We start from the raw sequence: 18,719 nt of genomic DNA on the forward strand, positions 1-18,719 counted from the left end.
ATATGGCTAAATTCGACATTATATTTGTCTGTGAAACATGGCTCAATGCATCTCTCCCTGACTCCATTACCACAGTAAGAGACTATCATGTTTACTGATCAGATCGTGAAATTCGTAGAGGAGGTGGTGTTGCTATCTTCTATAAAAAGTCCTTACATCTAAAAAATATCCAAGTTACCCAGGAGCTTGCTCTTCCTGAGACCATCATCTGTGAACTATCCTTAAATATCACACCGATTCTTACTATGTTACAGAGCACCTGATTATGACATCGAACATGTAAACAAGCTAAATACATTACTAACATGGGCTGCATCCTGCCCATACCCTTTTATCTTTCTTGGTGATTTCAATCTACCTCATATTGACTGGACCCTAAATGATTGTACAACTGAAATCATACACACAACCTTCTACAATGCTATTACAAATCTGGGACTGGAACAACTAGTAACCAACAACACTAGACTAAACAACTGCCTCGATCTCATCTTCTGCAATAGTTTGAATTTAATTTACGGAATACAAACTAAAGAACCCTTTTCCAGCAGTGACCACAATATGATTGACTTTTGTCTCAACATGCCCCACACAAAAATCACCACAATGATGTAATCCCCAATTGTAACTTCAAAAAGGCAACTATGATCTTATAGACAACGATCTCTCATCCCTTGATTGGCAATCTCTATTCACTGGATGCAATACTGTTGAAGACCATTACAACATATTTTTACTTGAAGTCAAAAGAGTCATCAAACTATATGTACCAACAACAACTCCCAAAACAAAACAAAGAAGCAGATTACCCATAACAATAAGGAAACTTCAATCCAAAAAGAGATCACTCTGGCGGAAAAACAAATCTGGTCACGTTGCCACTTCAAAGCCGATACAAAAATTATGCCACCAGATAAAGACCGAATGCATCAATTATCACATTAAACAAGAGGAAAACTTTCTAAGCACCAATTCCACCCGTGCTTTTTACAATTTTGTAAACAACAAACTAAAAGACTCAAGGTCTATCCCACCTTGATAGGACCTGATGGTAAAGACTGCAACGACGACACCATTAAAGCCAACATCTTTAACACATTCTTCGGCTCAGTATTTGTAAACAGCAATGGATCATTCCCAGTATTTCCTAGCCGTATCACAGATAACAACAATGATCTAATACATATCGATTTTACAGAAGACAATGTTGAAAAAGCACTACGCAATCTAAAACCATCTCTATCTATTGGACCGGATGGAATATGTGCCTACTTCTTAAAAAGCTATCCACTGCCATAGCCAAACCTCTAAGCATAATCTTTGAAAATCTTTCAGACCAGCTCCTTGCCTAACCTATGGTCACAAGCTACGGTCATCCCCATCTTCAAAAAGGGAGACCCAAGCCTAGTTGAAAATTACAGACCAATCTCCTTATGCTGCTCCACCTGTAAAGTCATGGAATCAATTATTAACCAATCCATCATTTTCCACTTAGAGACAAACAACCTACTCTCCAATAAACAATTTGGTTTCAGAAAAAAACTATCCTGTAATCTGCAACTCTTACACTGCAAAAACATATGTATGACACAACTCGACCAGGGCAAAGCAATAGACGCAATCTACATAGACTTCTGTAAAGCCTTTGATTCAGTGGTACACGACAAACTACTCCTAAAAATAAAATCCTATGGTATCTCTGGACAACTGAATAACTGGATAGAAGCATTCCTGTCAAACAGACAACAAATGGTCAAAATTGGGACCGTCCTATCAAATTCTGTACCTGTCAATAGTGGTGTCCCCCAAGGCAGTGTTCTAGGACCAACTCTCTTCATACTCTACATAAATGACCTCTGTGATCATATTAAGAGCAATGCATTCTTTTCGCTGATGATGTAAAGCTGTTCAATACCACAGACAATACTGCTACCCTACAAAAAGATCTTGACTATGTATCAGAATGGTCAAACAAATGGCAACTTCAAATCTCAACAAATAAATGCTCTGTCTTACATATTGGCAAAAAAATCAGAAAATAAAATACAAGCTGAATAGTCAAGATCTTGTTGATGACCCAAGCTCTGTAAAGGACCTTGGAATACTCACCTCTAATGACCTAAGTGTTAGAGCCCACTGCAACTACATAGCCAAAAAGGCATTAAGAGTTGTTAACCTAATCCTACGTAGCTTTTTCTCTGGTAATATCACACTACTAACCAGAGCATACAAAACATTTGCTAGACCAATACTCGAATACAGTTCATCAGTCTGGAACCCACATTACGTATCTGATATTAGCACAATTGAGAAAGTCCAGAAATATTTCACAAGAAGAGTTCTCCACTCTCTACCGTTGTAGAATACCTTATGCCACCAGACTTGAAATTCTAGAACTAGAAAACCTTGAATTACGCTGTTTCGGTCTGACTTAAGCATGGTATATAAAATCATACATTGCAATGTCCTACCTGTCAATGAATACTTCAGCTTCAACCATAACAACACAAGAGCACACACATAGATACAAACTCAAAGTTAACCGCACCAAACTTGATTGCAGGAAATACGACTTCAGCAATAGAGTGGTCAATGTCTGGAATACTCTACCCGACTCTGTAGTTTCTTCCCCAAACCCCAAAAACTTTAACCTTAGACTGTCTACTATTGACCTCACCCCTTTCCTAAGAGGTCTGTAGGGGGCGTGCATAAGCGCACCAACGTGCCTACCGTCCCTGTCCTATTGTTTCTCTTATTCTTCTTTTATTTTTCTTATATGTACCCATTTCATGTATTCACAACTATGTATACACTTATACTTATTATCTTGTAAACAATTGGCAAATCAAATAAATAAAATAAAATAAATAAATATTCACAAGATGTCATGTCATTATTCTGCCTGAAAAAAAGAAGTCAAGAGCTAAAACAGCTTCCTTTGTTGCAAATCCAGCAACTCCAATAATCACATTTATGCCATGTCTTCCAACATAGTTCAAGTTTATATTGAAGTTTTGTTTAAGCTAGTTGCTGGGAGAAAACAGCTCATCCTCACTTCTCTTCCAAATGGAAAGAAAACAAAACTATTGGCTAAGCAGTAGATCTTCACCCCAAACAAATCCTTTTATACAGTATTCATGTAGTCTACTTTGAAAGTACAGCCAACAAAGAAATCAGTCACTCCATTTAGTCTTAACAACATAAATTTTTCTTTGATGTTGAGAAATCTTAGCACCTTTCATGTCTATACAAGAAGACTATATATTTGATGCCCAGAGTCTGTTTTAAAAGTAGCATCAAATTAAAAGAAACTTTTGTTACATCTAATACTCTGTAATATTTTTCCTTTTAGTGAAACTCAGCTCCTATTGATACCAGACCCATTTGAATTGTTTTCTTGGCAGCCATAAATAATTTATTTGCTACTCTTTTTTTGTTTTTTATTTTCCCCTCCACTTCCCAGATTTGTTATTTCCTACAGAAGTGCTAACCAGGCTTGATGCGGCTTACCTCTTTAAGATCGTCATTTAACTGCTGCCCCTTAGCAATACCACTTTGCCTAGCGCAAATAGGGACAGGTTAACTTTCCATAATATTATGATAAGGAAGTAGAATCCTGCTTATGTGATCATGAAACGAATAGCCCTCCGGAGGAGCTGTTGAACTACAATTTCTGCATCCTCCATCAATCACCATGATTCCTGGGGTTGCTGGGAGCTGTAGTTCTGCAACAACTGGAGAACCATAGATTTGCTGTATGTGGATCAACCTTTAATAGCACAAACAGGAATATTTTAACTTAAACTCTAACAAGTGTGGGCTATGGATGTTCTGAGCTTGGAGAGGACAGAATAAGATTTTCCTCAAGTGTGGCATGAATAAATATACCTTAACTTGACTGCAAAAATTTACAAAACCTCTAGGTCAGGGGTGTCAAACTCACAGCGTCACAGCGTCATCACATAAGGTATCGGGACTTTTTCCCCCGTTGCTAAACAGGGCGTGGGTGTGGCCAGTGCGGGCTGGGAGTTTGACAGCCCTGCTCTAGGTTGTCAACAATGAGATGTCAGTAAAGGAGACTTGTTTTTAGCTCAGGGTTGAAATGCACTGATAATGTTACCTAGTTTGGATAATGAAATATCTGTAAGAAAACCATCAAGCTCAGAGAGCATCAAGGAGTCCTCACAATGAGATGCTTTGCTTTCTCTTTGTTACCATCTAATAATATAAATGTTTACTGCCCAGAAACATTTTAGTGAAGTAAAAGACACATTAATCTGGACTTGGGACCTTTGTTCGTTTTTTTAATCAGACATTGAGTAAGTGGAAACTTTCTAATTTTCATATTCTCAAAATGCAGTTGAGATAGATCTGCTATTACTTAATGTTTCACAGGGGCAAGCACTAACCAACTGATAGTCATGCCTGCCTAGACTAAGCAGAAGCAAAACTGGCCATTGTAAATTAATACAAATGAAATAAGAAAAGGCAGGGACTAAGCAGCTGGAGAATTTTAAAATAAAGAATTGCTCGGCAAAGAAGAGAAATAAACTCATTATATAAGCTTCCATGTGGAGGATTTTGCTTGATTTAAAAAAAAAAGTGTGTGTCAGCCTTTTCCAACTCTGCACTGTCTAGATATTTGGGGATTTCATAATTTCCCATCACTTCGCAGAGAAATAATTATGGAAATCAAGGCAACATGTGAAGTGCAAAAGATCAGAAATATTTTTGGTCCATCTGTTGAATCCAAAATGAAAATCATGTACACTATATATACTCAGAAGTTTGCTTTCATATCACATTTATATACTACTTTCTAAATTAACAATGATTCATGTAAATACACTTTTTTATATATTGGTTCAAACTATGTCATCTTGATAAACTAAATGGCGGGATATTAATATAAAAGCTTTATTTCCAACTGCTACTTTGATTTTTAGAATAATTAAAAATGTCTTCATTAGTAAGGCATTGATTGTTTTAAGCATACAAGTTTAAAGCACGTATAAAATTCCATAACAGTTTTTCTAATTATACAGGTTTAATTTAGGTTTGGAACATTTTAAAATTCAAACACCTGTTTCGCCACTAGGTGTCATCCTTGCTCCATCTTAAGGGGTAGAGTAATACAGACTACTTCCAGGGTTGTCAGAAGCACAACATTCAAAACAATTCCATTTTTATGTAAATTGAGATCGGAATTATGTTTTCACATGTGCAAGGATTTAATGTTGGCAGGAGCAGCGGTTGTTTTGTTTTGCTTCCACCCATTAAAAATGAGAAGCGTTTTGTTGATTCAGTGGTAAATACAGAGTAGTCATCAAAGATCCTTTCTTGAATTAACATACATATTGTTGACAACAGGAATAATTGCAATAATTGTTCTCCTAGGGCCCCATGTCAGCAGAATTTGACCTTAGAATCTCCCTCTCTTTTCTCTCTCTTCCAAGGAGGAGGGCCTCATACACACGGGGGGAGGAGAATGGGACAGAGAGAGGGAGGGAGAGGGAGGGAGAGGGAGGAGGAGGAGATATTCACCATGGCCTCTGCAAATCACACAGGTTGGCTCTGTGTTTTCAGAATAGACCTTTACAGAGTTAAATAGACCTTTTGTAAAAGCCTTTCCCCTTTATGTTAAATTTCATCTCAGTTCCTTTTCCAAGACCATTAGTATTAGTGCCTAAGGATACAGTGAAGGTGTCTTTCAAGTGCTGTTATGTTTTTTTTATACTTCTTATACTTCTCCAGATCCTAGTTGATGAAACAAAACAAGGATCTGAGTGAGTTTCATCTGCTTTAAAATACTGTTTCTTCAAGGGCGTGGCAGGTAGAGCTATACACTATAGAGGCCACTCTTACAATGCAGCCAGCTTGGCGAGGTCTACATTGACTGAAGTGGTCAGGAAGACTCATTCTTCTTGGCTCAAGTCATTTTTCTTTTTTCTTTTTTCTTTTTGCAGTCAACTCTGTGGTCCAGGATAGCCCAGGTCTGTCACAGTTTGCAACTTTACAACTGGCTTATTTTACATTAAGGTCACAAAGGAAGAGGATTGCCAAGTTGAGCAGAAAAAGTTCCACCGAGGTAGAAGCGATAATGCAAAATTGATCAAGCTCAACTTGTTTATCTAATTCAAAAGTGCAAGTGTCAGTCCTATCTGTTAAACACAAAGATTAGAAGAAGAAAAATGACAATGAACTACCTTCCAGGATAGGTCAATATACATGTGCTGACAGAGCAGGCGGTAACTACAGTATTAATTCTCTCACCCGTCCAGGCTTTGCAACCAGAAACACTTAACTGTAATCAATGGCAGTTAAAGCATCAGGCTTGGGTTGTAAATAGAGTCTGAGGTCATACACCTTAAAAAGGCTTTTATAAGCCAGCAATAATGAACCTGTAATCAGAAGAAGGCAGCAAGGAAAACTTTTCATCAGTGTCTCCAAAAGATGTATTTCTGAAGCAGTTTGGTTTTGACTTTCAGACGGCATCAAGAACTGTTCATGGCAAGGATTCCATGAGGCTTTCACAGGAGAGGATGCCAGGCTTCCCAACCATAGCTGCTTTTTAAATATCAGTTTTCTCTGTGTCTGGTTTAACACGGCAGCTCTACTTTGCTCTGGCACTCTTTACAAATTAACCACGCTTGGCTTTGCATGATTCTCAGCATAGCCAGAGACTTCTCCACAATCTTCTGCCTTCTGTTGATAACCTCTTTAAACAAGTATACTTGTAGGTTGGGGCAACAAAGCTCTGTGTGTGGTTCAAATCAGAGGCAGCAGAGGCATGGATGGGGGCTGGACCTCAACTGGTGTAATACTAGTTCTGCTTCCAGCATAATTTGGTCATAATAAAGGAGAATATTTGTAGCTCAGGGTCAACATGATATGAATGCTTATTAAAATATGTAAATATCTTTGCATACTTATAAATATACATAAAGATTTTAGTGCACAGTGTTCAGGAAAATAAAATACTGTATAATTAGAATATATGCTATTCCCTATGATATATTATCCCTGTGAAAATGATAACAATGTATCTTAATATATCTGGTGCACAGAGAAGGATATTTGTACATTTATACAGAATTGGTATGAACATGGTTATAAAAGAGAAAGGGTTTAACAGAGAAATAATAAAATATAGAACTCAGCTAACCATCCAAATGATATTGCTAGGAGTAGTAAATAAATCGGAAAAAATACAGCATAGTTACTTATAGTTTGGTCGTTATTAGAGAGGCAAGCCATGGAGAATCTGCTTTCTTTATCAGCTCTTAGCGGCAGAATAAATTGGAACATGGTAGTAACTTAGAAGTTTACAGCTTCTGAGTTCCTTTGAGCAAAAAAGGAAACATTTCTGGGGTGGAGATTATTTTTTTAATCTATTTCATTCCGATAGCATTACTTGGATGGATTAATTAGTAATAGCATTTAGATTTTATTTTCGTTTGAACTACAAAATATTGAAAGTTGTTGATGCATATTGGCTAAGTCATGTGAGTAAGTAAGTATACCCCTGCATTTTTTTTGCAGATGTTTCATTACCAAACCAAGTAACATTATCAGTGCATTGATAGTGTTACCTTGTTTGATAATGAAATGTTAATTATTTGCTCCCATTTTCATAGTTTTTGCTTTGCTTTTTAATGGCGTTTAATTATATTTTTATATATGTTTATAACGTCTTGCACAGAATGAAGTTGAACAAGATAATGACCTCCATATGTAAAAATCAATGTTTTTATTATTGTAATATAGTATTATTGAGCCAGTTTTACCTTTTGCAATGTAGCATCCTCTATATAGTTTTAATTATAGCTGAGCAGTGTATCATATAATACTAGTATTAATGAAAATTGAAGAAAGGGTTATGGTGTGCTAGAATTCATCTAATGCCCTATAGAGTAAGACAATACTGTGATTTTAAGATTATTTGTTCCTTTTCCCGTTTTTTTCACCTACCTCTTTCAGCGACAAAGAGAATCTGGCTTTTCAAATCTCATATTTTTGTGGTAAGATATTAAAAGGTATGCTTGGGCTTGGTTGGTGTGAGGGTGTGTATATGGCCTGGTTCATATGCACTATTATCGTTTAAACATGCAAAAAGCAAAAAAGAAAAAAACCTCACAGCTAAGGAACTGTGAAGGTCAGCAATATCATTTGCACATCTCAAGCTATATGAGAGCTGTATTAATTGATGTATGCCAAATACATGTAGCTTTCTTTGCCTGGGTCACTTAATCCTGAGCCAGATACCAGAGTCATAGTGTTGGAAATCTTTGATAACTGCCAACACTGGAATCATACAATGGGTTAAGAAAGGAAAGGAGGGAGAAGGAGGACATTTTTCATTATGAGGACAAGCACTCTTCCTATGGAAGATTTAAAAAAAGAGTATGCTAAATCTGGAGATTTCTCCTGCTTGGTCTCTTTCATAATTGCAGCCATCATTATTTACTGCAGAAAGAGAAGCCTATTGGCTGTTTATTTCTTGCAATGGTGTAGACTATTCCTCCTTCCAGATGGTGCCAGTTGTTACAACAAATGCAACAAAATGATCTTGTATAGAATGGGAGCTTTTCTTTCTTTCTTTCTTTCTTTCTTTCTTTCTTTCTTTCTTTCTTTCTTTCTTTCTTTCTTTCTTTCTTTCTTTCTTTCTTTCTTCCTTCCTTCCTTCCTTCCTTCCTTCCTTCCTTCCTTCCTTCCTTCCTTCCTTCCTTCCTTCCTTCCTCCCTCCCTCCCTCCCTCCCTCCTTCCCTTTTTTCTCTGTCTCTGTCTCTCTCTCCCTCTCTCCCTATTGGCTATATCAATATTAAGTGAATAACAAAGGGTGTAATGTGTTAGAATTTCCATATGTCCTTTGAATGTCCTATCTGGGGTCCTGCTGAGACTCACTGTATCAGTGAAATGGATAGTATAAAAATTATATAAAATATTTTTATTTAAAATGCTGAATATCCATTATAATAATACAACATCTAACATGAGTTGAACTCTTACACATTTTGATTGTGTAATACATACTTCAATCCTTGCTTTGTGCATAATTTACTCTACCTCCTTGCCTCCTCTCTCTACAGCTGTGAGTATAAAATGAATATGAAGGAATAGAGGAATTTATCTTTACCATTTGTCTTGTTTCACATGATGGCTGAGAGATGGATGGATGGATAGATGGATGGATGGATGGATGGTTGGATGGATAGATAGATTGATTGATTGATGTCCCTTTGAGTCATTATTGACTAACTGGTGACTAACTGAAGATTGTGCACTTTTCTTGGCCAGAATTTCAGAAGTGGTTTTTCCTTGCCTACTTGAATGAGTGTCTGGCCCAAGGTCATCCTGGTTTTTAGCCTTGTGCCTTAACCAGCACACCAAACTGGTTCTCACTTATTTATTTAAAATTGTATTTCTCCTTTCTCCTTTCAGAATCATAATATTACCTAAGCAACTAAAAAGCAGTATAAACCATTGTAATCCAAAGGGCCACTAATGAAAATAGAACTGTGGTGTGGGGAAGAGTCCATTTAATGTATGATTTTTTTAAAGAAAACCAGGCAGTTGTAGAAGTTACTGAGCCAAGTTCATAGACAACATTCAACCAGAATAGTATGTTTGAATCAGGCCTGGGCCTACCCTCCAGGTTATTTCCTTATTCTACCGGTGTCAGGCATTACAGAACTGATGTAGTTGACACAGTTGTACTTTGCATAACCCTCCCCACATCCTGATGTTCAACGTAAATGTATATGTACAGTAGCTATAAATGTATACGTACAACAACCACATTGGTTCTTGTGAATTAGGACAGTGGGCGTGGAAGCCATTGTAGTCAGCTTTCATTCTGCTGATATGCTTGATGTGATCCGGGGAAAAGATTTCTCTGGACAGCTCCCACATTAAGTATTTTGTTTATTAATAGTTGAAAGGGGCTAAGATTAATGAGGAATGGTATCTCAATGACTCAAATCTTTATTTTGGTTATAAACCACTATACATCAACAAGACCATTTTATGATCATTTTAGTACTGTAAAAAGAGCAAAACCTATATAAAAGATACCTAAAATCTAGTATTACCAACACAATACTATAATGTTAAAACAATGGGGTCTTTATATAAAAATTCTTAATGTAAAAATAAGATTATACACCAAAAAGTGAAAACAAGATATAAATAGAACTTTGTGAAGGTAGTCCTCAATTTTCGACCACAATTGAAACCAGAATTTCTGTTGGTAAACAAGACAATTAACTGAGTCACACCTAATCTTATGACTGTTTTTGCCATAGTTGTTAAATGAATCAGTGTAGTTGTTGAGTGAATCATATGTTGTTAAGGGCTTTAAACTTGATTCTTTTGGTCCAGGCTGTGAATTATTATTACTGATGGTGTCTGAATAGGAATAAATTCTATTATTCACTCAGGAGCCCTCAGAATATATATATGATGCTTCCCGTGGTCTTCAAGCAATCATTTTGCCTAATCTATAATATTTAAGAGCTGGAATTTCAGAGTAGCAGTGGTTATAAGCAAGCATTTTAATACTTTATTCAGCTATCTTTTATGATAACCCAATTATTACAATATTATATAATATATATTATAATTGTATTATTAAAAAGCTATGATTTTCTTCTTATTCTGCTTCTCAAAGCTAGGAGAATGACAGCAGCTGAGGCACACAGATAATATTTCTCTATTATTCAAATAACTTTTGATTGCCCTACATAATTCTGGCATTTTTTTATTACTGTCATAAGTAAACAGTTACTTTATAAAAATGTTCTCCCTCCGCTTTCAATTTAGTGCTTACTTTTTTTTATTACTGGACTTCTGTTTAAATATAGAGTGAAAAAATATACATACCAACTTTGACTTGTTTTGCTCATTGATCTTTATGATCAATTTGCTATATATTATTATGATTATTTTTACAGCTTTTCTCATCTGCAGTATCAGGAAAATTCATGCTTCTGGTTTTATTTTATTGTTACTTTTCACTGTTCAGCCACTTGCACAGAACAAGGACTTCACTCTACTGTACGAAGAGTAGAAGGGGGGTATACGCATATACAGGAAATAGTCTGATTTACTTATATTCACAGCTTTGTTCCATCCCAAAAATGTTCAACAAGCCTCACCAGTCATTGCTGAAGATAGCTAGCAGGGCTTGGATTATAATTTCTGGATTTATGATGCAGATAATTTCATGCAATTTTATTCAGGGGAATATCCAAATAGGTTGATGGATGATCTGTCAAGGAAGCTTTTATTTTAACTGCAAATGTGGACATTGTAAAGACCTGGATACTTCCCGACATTTTCCCCAGAAGTTTGAAATCACTGATCTGCCAAGTAATGTAAATACCAAAGAAAAGAGAGAAATTGAAGGGCATGTTTACAGTTCACTTTTTTTAAAATAAACATTGTAAGAAAACAGAGATACGTAAACTGCAGTTGTGAAGTGTACAAGTGAGCAGATTTCTAAGGGTATAACCTGTAACATGCTAACAAATAAATTTACATATTTATGAAAGTTAATTTGCAAGTCAAGATTACATTTAAAAAAAAACCTCAGATTCTGATGTGGTCACAAGGTTTGTTTTAATTACAATGTTGTAGCTCCCTACTCCCCAAATTAAAAAGAAGCCGTGCTCTCTGCTATTCCCCAGCAAATCCTTTTCCATAGGAGAAACTTTGTGAAGAATTTGTTACTATTTTCCAGCATTATATTATAGAATTGAATACAGCCAGAATGATAGCTGACGGTTAATAAAAGCAACAATTTTAAAGATTATTCATAAAAGAGACATTTCATTCTAAGGAGCATCCACGCCATGGCAAATTGTTCTAGAAGCCAATGTTTCTGAATATCCATATTTCCAAAATGCATGAAAGCTTTTATCCATTGTTCATCTACTGGCTTTTGTTGTTGTTGCACTTACTGTTTTTTTTTTCCTGCCCAGTATTTCTTTTGCAATTTTCTGTTAAAGTGGGCTCTAGCTCTTCTTCAAGAGGACTTGTCTAGCAGGCTCCATAGGACTGGATTTGATTCATCAAAATGTGATGAACTACCATAGAAAGGGTAGGCCTCCTTCTGAGCTGGCTTCTGATGTTCTTGGGACTTTAAGAAGAGCCTTCACCAGCAGCCCAAGGAAGCCCAAACGTACGTCTCTTCTTTCCACCAAGTTTTCTTTCAAGTCTGTCAGTTCATGAGAATCTCTATCACATTGGTATTTTGTTTTTCTATAGCTCTTATTGTGTTGTTGAACAGACAACTGATTATGAAGGAGCCAGAGGCATATTTCACTCAAAGGGTCAACAGCAACAGAGTTGATATTGGGGCCAGTTCCTGTGGAGAGATTTATAATCTGTCCTTGTCTGCTGCAGCAATCAGAGAAAGCGAAAGGGTTTTGCTTGTGTTGAGAAGCTACCGCTATTCCAAGTAAACACAATCACAAGGTTCTTTGAGTTGTGCGGTTCTGGTAATATAAATATGGAAATGTTTGTAAAGGTTGAAAAGAAAGGATTCAATAACAGGCTTAGAATGCATTTAGCCTGCATAAAATATTGTTTCTCTTGCTTTTAATTTACTTCCAAAGTTAATATTTGCTTTCTCAGCATAAAATTGAATCTCCTTTTCTTGTAAATTGAATTTGCCAAGCTTTACATATTTTATATGATAGAAGAAATAAGGCAGAAGTTTCACCTACATAACTGTGACATTTTTATCTTTATGCCCTCACTATATTTCTTTGGTTAACAACATAAATTTTCTCTGTTAGAAGCATCAGTTGGCATAAATACACAGTCATGGTTGCTTATGGCACTTTTCAGATTCTCCATGGTAAAAGGTAGATATGTTAGCAACCAGAGTCTTATATGAATGCACTAGAACTTTTCATCACATAGTTTTCTAATTAAAGCAGAAATGCAATTCATTAATCAAAATCAATGATTATCCATGGATTACACACTGTAGCCTAGGTGAGCAAAGGTACCTTCAGCTGATTACTTTCTTAATCTACCTTCCTCAGGAATTGCCTTTACATACAGTATATATTTGCTACACCACTGCTTCCAGCTTTAGTCCATGATTTTTATGTGTATATTTATATATGATACATATAAGCAAAAAAAGAATATTAGCTTGCAATATATACAGTGTCCATTCCTATCTTTCTCAAAAATGGAAAGGCTTACAGTAGTTATTTATTGATGAATATTTGCATTTAAGAGACACTTCTCATTTTCTTAGTAGGTAGTTTTAACGGACATCAATGCAGAGAGTATTTTGATAATAGAATAAAAAATAACATTGTGCAATGTACCTAATTCAGTGTATTTTTGACTACGATTTAATTTAAAGCCATGTTTTTACTAGATGGGTATCTCAGATGGGCCTCTGAAACTTATATTCATTTCTGAATATCTCTATTTACTACTGCAGTAAATCCTAAAGAGGTGTATTTGCCAGGCATAAATACATATAATATAAAACAAGAAGTCTATTATCCAGTCCCTATTCCCCAAACTCAGCTGCTATTAAGGCAGACCAATTATGTGATGGTATTTCTATTATTCTATTTTATTATGTTTGCTTCTATTGTGCCTCTGGTCACTCAAGTGCATTTATTGACAAATATGAATGCTGTTTCCCAGAGGTGGGATGCTACCGGTTCTGCCCAGCTCTATAGAACCAGTAGTTCTGAAGAGCAGCAGACACCGAACTGGTTTTGTGTTTGCTGCTGTTTGGCCCAGCCGCCTGCCCAGGCTCTTATCTGTCCTTTATTTCCTGCTTTTCAGCTGCTTTGCGCGACACAGCTGAGGTTGAAAAAGCAGGGGGAAAGTGGCTTTTCAAACACTGCGCACTTGCAACACAGCTTAAGGATTTTTGCATGCATACGCAAAATGTAATCACCGAACCAGTAGTAACACAAACAGGTGGCTTGTGTAAGCCTCCTCCTCCTCCCACTGCCAATCAAAAGGATCTTCTAGAAAGCAGAACATTTCCTTGGTATATGGGCAGTGATCGGAAACCAGCAAAATCGGGAATGTCACGCGAGTTTTTATTTAATGAATATATTGGCATCACACACATCCTTTTCCTTTCCCAGGCCATGAATTTCTCCTCTCGTAGGATTTGCATTAACACTGAAATAGTGCAGTAACAACAACAAAAAGTTGTTAAGCAATTTAAATGAGTGGAAGTTCATGCAGTTCAAGTACTTGTGGGCTGAAATGTCAATTCAGCATGAACAGAAAATCCATTTCAAATGTTTTTTTCCCCAGATTTGCATCAGAGAGTTATGGCTGCTACACCAGTTATACGTATATCTAGAGAATGTTTCAGTACATGAAAGAGAGTAGAAATATTGCTGAGTTGGGCCTGATACGTTTTTCCTTCTCCCTGTGTAATTTCAGACAGCAAACATCCCTCTGGTGTCAGAACTTGGTATAGATAATGTCCACTTTGATGATTTCTCCCTCGATACGGATGCCATGATAACAGCAGCCCTCCGGATGTTCATGGAGCTTGGAATAGTTCAGAAATTTAGAATTGACTATGAGGTAACCATCTGCTCTGCAGAGATAATCAGCTGCTTTTGTGTTGGCAAAGGAGGACCCATTTGTACTTGTTTGTGTTCCTGATGCAATTTTTCTTTTCCATTTCAGACACTGTGTAGGTGGCTTTTGACAGTGAGGAAAAATTACCGAATGGTTCTGTATCACAACTGGCGGCATGCTTTCAACGTGTGCCAGCTCATGTTTGCCATGTTAACGGTAAGTATGCGAGCGGCAAAAGAGATTATGTTCCCATCCCTCTTGCTTGGGATCTAAACATTAATCAATATTAATGGCTAATAATTAAAATTTATATAATTATTGGGTAAGGTACAGGTGCTGAAGTGAATAATGTGCTTTGGCTACAGCAGTGGCCCCCAATTTTTTGGGCTCTAGGGACCAGTTCTGTGGAAAGAGGTTTTTCCACGGACTGGAGGGTACGTGGTTTTACCTGCTGCCTGCATCTCACACATGTACAGATGGGGCGTCATTCATTTGCGCGGACAGGTTTCTACCACTGGTCCGTGACCCAGGGGCTGTTGACCCCTGGGCTGCAGCATATTGCACATCCTCCTTCTTTCGGTGAAAGTTTTTAATAACCTTTTGTTCTTCTGACACTACTAAATCCTGTTCAGGGTTTAGAAATCTATAAGGTAACATAACTGGGTGGAATGCAAGACCAGTTAAAGTATATAAAAACTTGGTTAACACAGGAAAGGAAGGACAATTTTTTTGTATTAATTAACTTAAAAAATAAGCTCACGTATTTCTACACATCTATATCCTCTTAATAATACTGTATGCTGGCCCTAGCATTATTGCTAATTGAATTTCTGACAGCTGAGGTATTTCCAGGCTTAGATTCTGGGCATTTTTCAGATATCCTTTTCCATGGTTTTTCATAAACCTGGGAGAAATGGTCAGCCTTTGGCCATTTGGTCACCGTGACACAGTGGTTAGAGTGCTGTACTGCAGGCTACTTCTGTTGACTGCTGGCTGCCTGCAATGTGGCAGTTCGAATCTCACCAGACTCAAGGTTGACTCAGCCTTCCATCCTTCTAAGTTCAGTGAAATGAGGACCCAGATTGTTGGGGGCAAGGTGCTGACTCTGCAAACCACTTAAAGAGGGCTGTAAAGCACTGTGAAGTGGTATATAAGTCTAAGTGCTATTGCTATTCCATCTCCCAATCATCACACAGCAGCACTCAGTTTGCAACGTTTGTAGGTTTTCATGGCACTATGGAGGAACTGAACAATTGGTAGCAGTTATATAATCAATCTTATTTTGAAATATTCTCATATTGTAAAATGGTTTACATAATAGAGATGGTGATTTTAAACAAACAAAAACCTGCCTACAGTATGTTCTACATCTTTTAAGTCTTTTAGTCATTTGCATTCAAAGTGTTTTCTGTGTTTTTTTCCAGCCCAATATTTCGTACGAAAACACTTTGAATACAAATGACTAAAAAGACTTAAAAGATAGGAAAGGAAAGGAAAACTAAAGTAAATTTTAATTTACATCTTCCTCTAGATGGAGCTCAAAGGCCAGATTTGTCTTAGGTTACTTTCTGGAAGTGATTGTAAGAGATTAAAATAAATTTTGTTCTCTGAGAAATAGCCTTCTTTCAATTGGGTAAAATAACTAGCAGGAGCAAATAAGTCATTTATTTTAGTAGGGTTGAGCTTTGATCTTTTAGTAGTGGATCTGAGGATGTTTCCATAAGAGCCTTTCAAATACTATAGAAGTTGATCCTTTCCCATCCCACCTCACATCATCATCATCATCATTATTATTATTATTATTATTATTATTATTATTATTATTATTATTATTATTATTATTATTATTATTATTATTATTTGTCAGGCATGAATTAGATAACAGATATAAGTATAAACATGATTATTAATACATGAAATGGATATGAATAAAAAGGAAACATTAAGACAGGGACAGTAGGCACGTTGGTGCGCTTATGCACGCCCCTTACAGACCTCTTAGGAATGGGATGAGATCAACAGTAGACAGTCTAAGTTAATGTTTTTGGGGTTTGGGGAAGAAACCACAGAGTCAGGTAGTGTATTCCAGACATTGACCACTCTGTTGCTGAAGTCGTATTTCCTGCAATCGAGTTTGGTGTGGCTTACCTTGAATTTGTATCTAATGTGTGCTTGTGTATTGTTGTGGTTGAAGCTGAAGTAGTCATTGACAGGTAGGACATTGCAATGTATAATTTTATATACTATACTTAGATCGGACCGAAGGCGGCGTAGTTCTAGGTTTTCTAGGTCTAGAATTTCAAGTCTGGTGGCATAAGGTATTCTGCAACGAGTAGAGGAGTGGAGAACTCTTCTTGTGAAATATCTCTGGACTCTCTCAATTCTATTAATGTCCAATATGCAATGCAGGTTCCAGGCAGGTGAGCTGTATTTGAGAGTTGGTCTAGTAAATATTTTGTATGCTCTAGTTTGCAGTACAATATTACAATATTACAAAAAGCTACGCAGGATTAGGTTAGCAACTCTTAATGCCTTTTTGGCAATGTTGTTACAGTGGGCTCTAGCACTTAAATCATAGAGAGGAGTACTCCAAGGTCCTTGACAGAGTGAGCATCGTCCACAAGGTCAAGTCCATTCAGCTTGTATTTTATTTTCTGATTTTTTTTGCCAATATGTAAGACAGAATTTTTTTGTTGAGATTTGAAGTTGCCACTTGTTTGACCATTCTGTCAGGGGTGGGATTCAAAAATCCCAGCAACTGTTTCGCTGCCCTGTTGCTGGGTGGGCGGGGCCATGATGGGTGGGGCTACCAGTACTTCCTGTTTGCAGCTTCCAGGGGATCTCCAGAGTCCTGGGGAGGCCGTTTTCACCTTCCCAGGCCTCTGGGAGGGTGAAAAAAGCCCCCCGGCCTCTGGAGGCCCACTGAAATCCGGAAACAGGCCCGTTTTGTGACTTCTGGTTTCAGGAAGGCTGTTTTTTTTTACCTCCCAAGGGTCCAGACGCCTCCTCTGGGCCTCGTGGAGGGTGAAAATGGCCTCCCCCGGGCTCTGGAGGCCCTCCGAAAGTCGGAAACAGGCCCGTTTCTGGACTTCAAGAAGGCCCGTTTTTCCCCCTCCCAGTGCTTATGAGTGGACCCTGCACTTACCTCCATTGAAAATGGGCCACATGGAGACTCCTGGGAGGGGTGGGGTGGGAGGGATGGGGTCAGCCAGTCAGTTGAAATACCAGTTCCGTGAACCAGCTGTAACTTTAACATTTGAGTTCACCTGAACTGATCCGAACCAGTAGAATCCTACCCCTGGTCAAGGTCTTTTTGAAGGGTAGCAGTATTGTTCCTGATGTTGAATAGTTTTCCATCATCAGCGAAAAGAACATATTAATATGGTCACAAAGGTCATTTATGTAAAATATAAAGAGAGTTGGTCCTAAAATGCTGCTTTGGGAGACACCGCTGTTGACAGATACGGGATTTGACAACGCGCTCCCTATTTTGACCATTTGTTGCCTGTTGACAGGAATGCAGCTATCCAATTATTCAGATGTCCGGAGATGCCATTTTAGTTTTACAAGTAGTTTGTCATGTACCACTGAATCAAGGGCTTTACAGAAGTCTATGTAAATAATGTCCATTGCTTTGCCCTGATCGACTTGTATAGTTCATATGTTTTTGCAGTGTAGGAGTTGTAGATTACAGGATAATTTTTTTCTGAAACCAAATTGTTTGTTAGTGAGTAGGTTGTTTGTCTCTAAGTGGAGGGCAATGGATTAGTTAATAATTGATTCTATGACTTTGCAGGTGATGCAACTTAAAGAGATCCGCTGTAATTTTCAACTAGGCTGGGGTCTCCCTTTTTGAAGATGGGGATAACTGTGGCTAGTGACCATAGGTTGGGCAAGGAGCTGGTCCTGAAAGATTTTTCAAAGATTATGCTTACAGTTTCTGCTATGGCAGTGGAAAGCTTTTTTAAGAAGTAGGCACATAGTCCATCGGGTCCAATAGATTATTCTGCAGAACTTCTGCGTCAGCTCAGACCCTTTTTTCAGTAGTTGAGTTAGGGGCAGAAATGTTGGTATTCCATTATTGAGAATGTCTTCACACCAATCTGTTTCCCCATGCCTTCTGTCCCAGTAATCAG

General features: G+C 37.4%; 1 protein-coding gene across 3 annotated transcripts in view; it reads left to right on the plus strand.

Moving 5' to 3' along the window:
- PDE11A (phosphodiesterase 11A) overlaps positions 1-18,719 on the plus strand; it is a 169,275-nt gene that overhangs the window by 104,653 nt on the left and 45,903 nt on the right. For all 3 annotated transcript variants that reach the window (XM_087949668.1, XM_087949667.1, XM_087949669.1), the window contains exons 11-12: positions 14,440-14,586; positions 14,692-14,799. In XM_087949668.1, the coding sequence (XP_087805794.1) occupies positions 14,440-14,586; positions 14,692-14,799 (255 nt within the window). The remainder of the gene's footprint in view (positions 1-14,439; positions 14,587-14,691; positions 14,800-18,719) is intronic.

Source organism: Notechis scutatus, chromosome 1, assembly GCF_049901735.1.
Source record: "Notechis scutatus isolate UNSWTSFEM ecotype Mainland chromosome 1, rNotScu1.2, whole genome shotgun sequence".
Taxonomy (NCBI): domain Eukaryota; kingdom Metazoa; phylum Chordata; class Lepidosauria; order Squamata; family Elapidae; genus Notechis; species Notechis scutatus.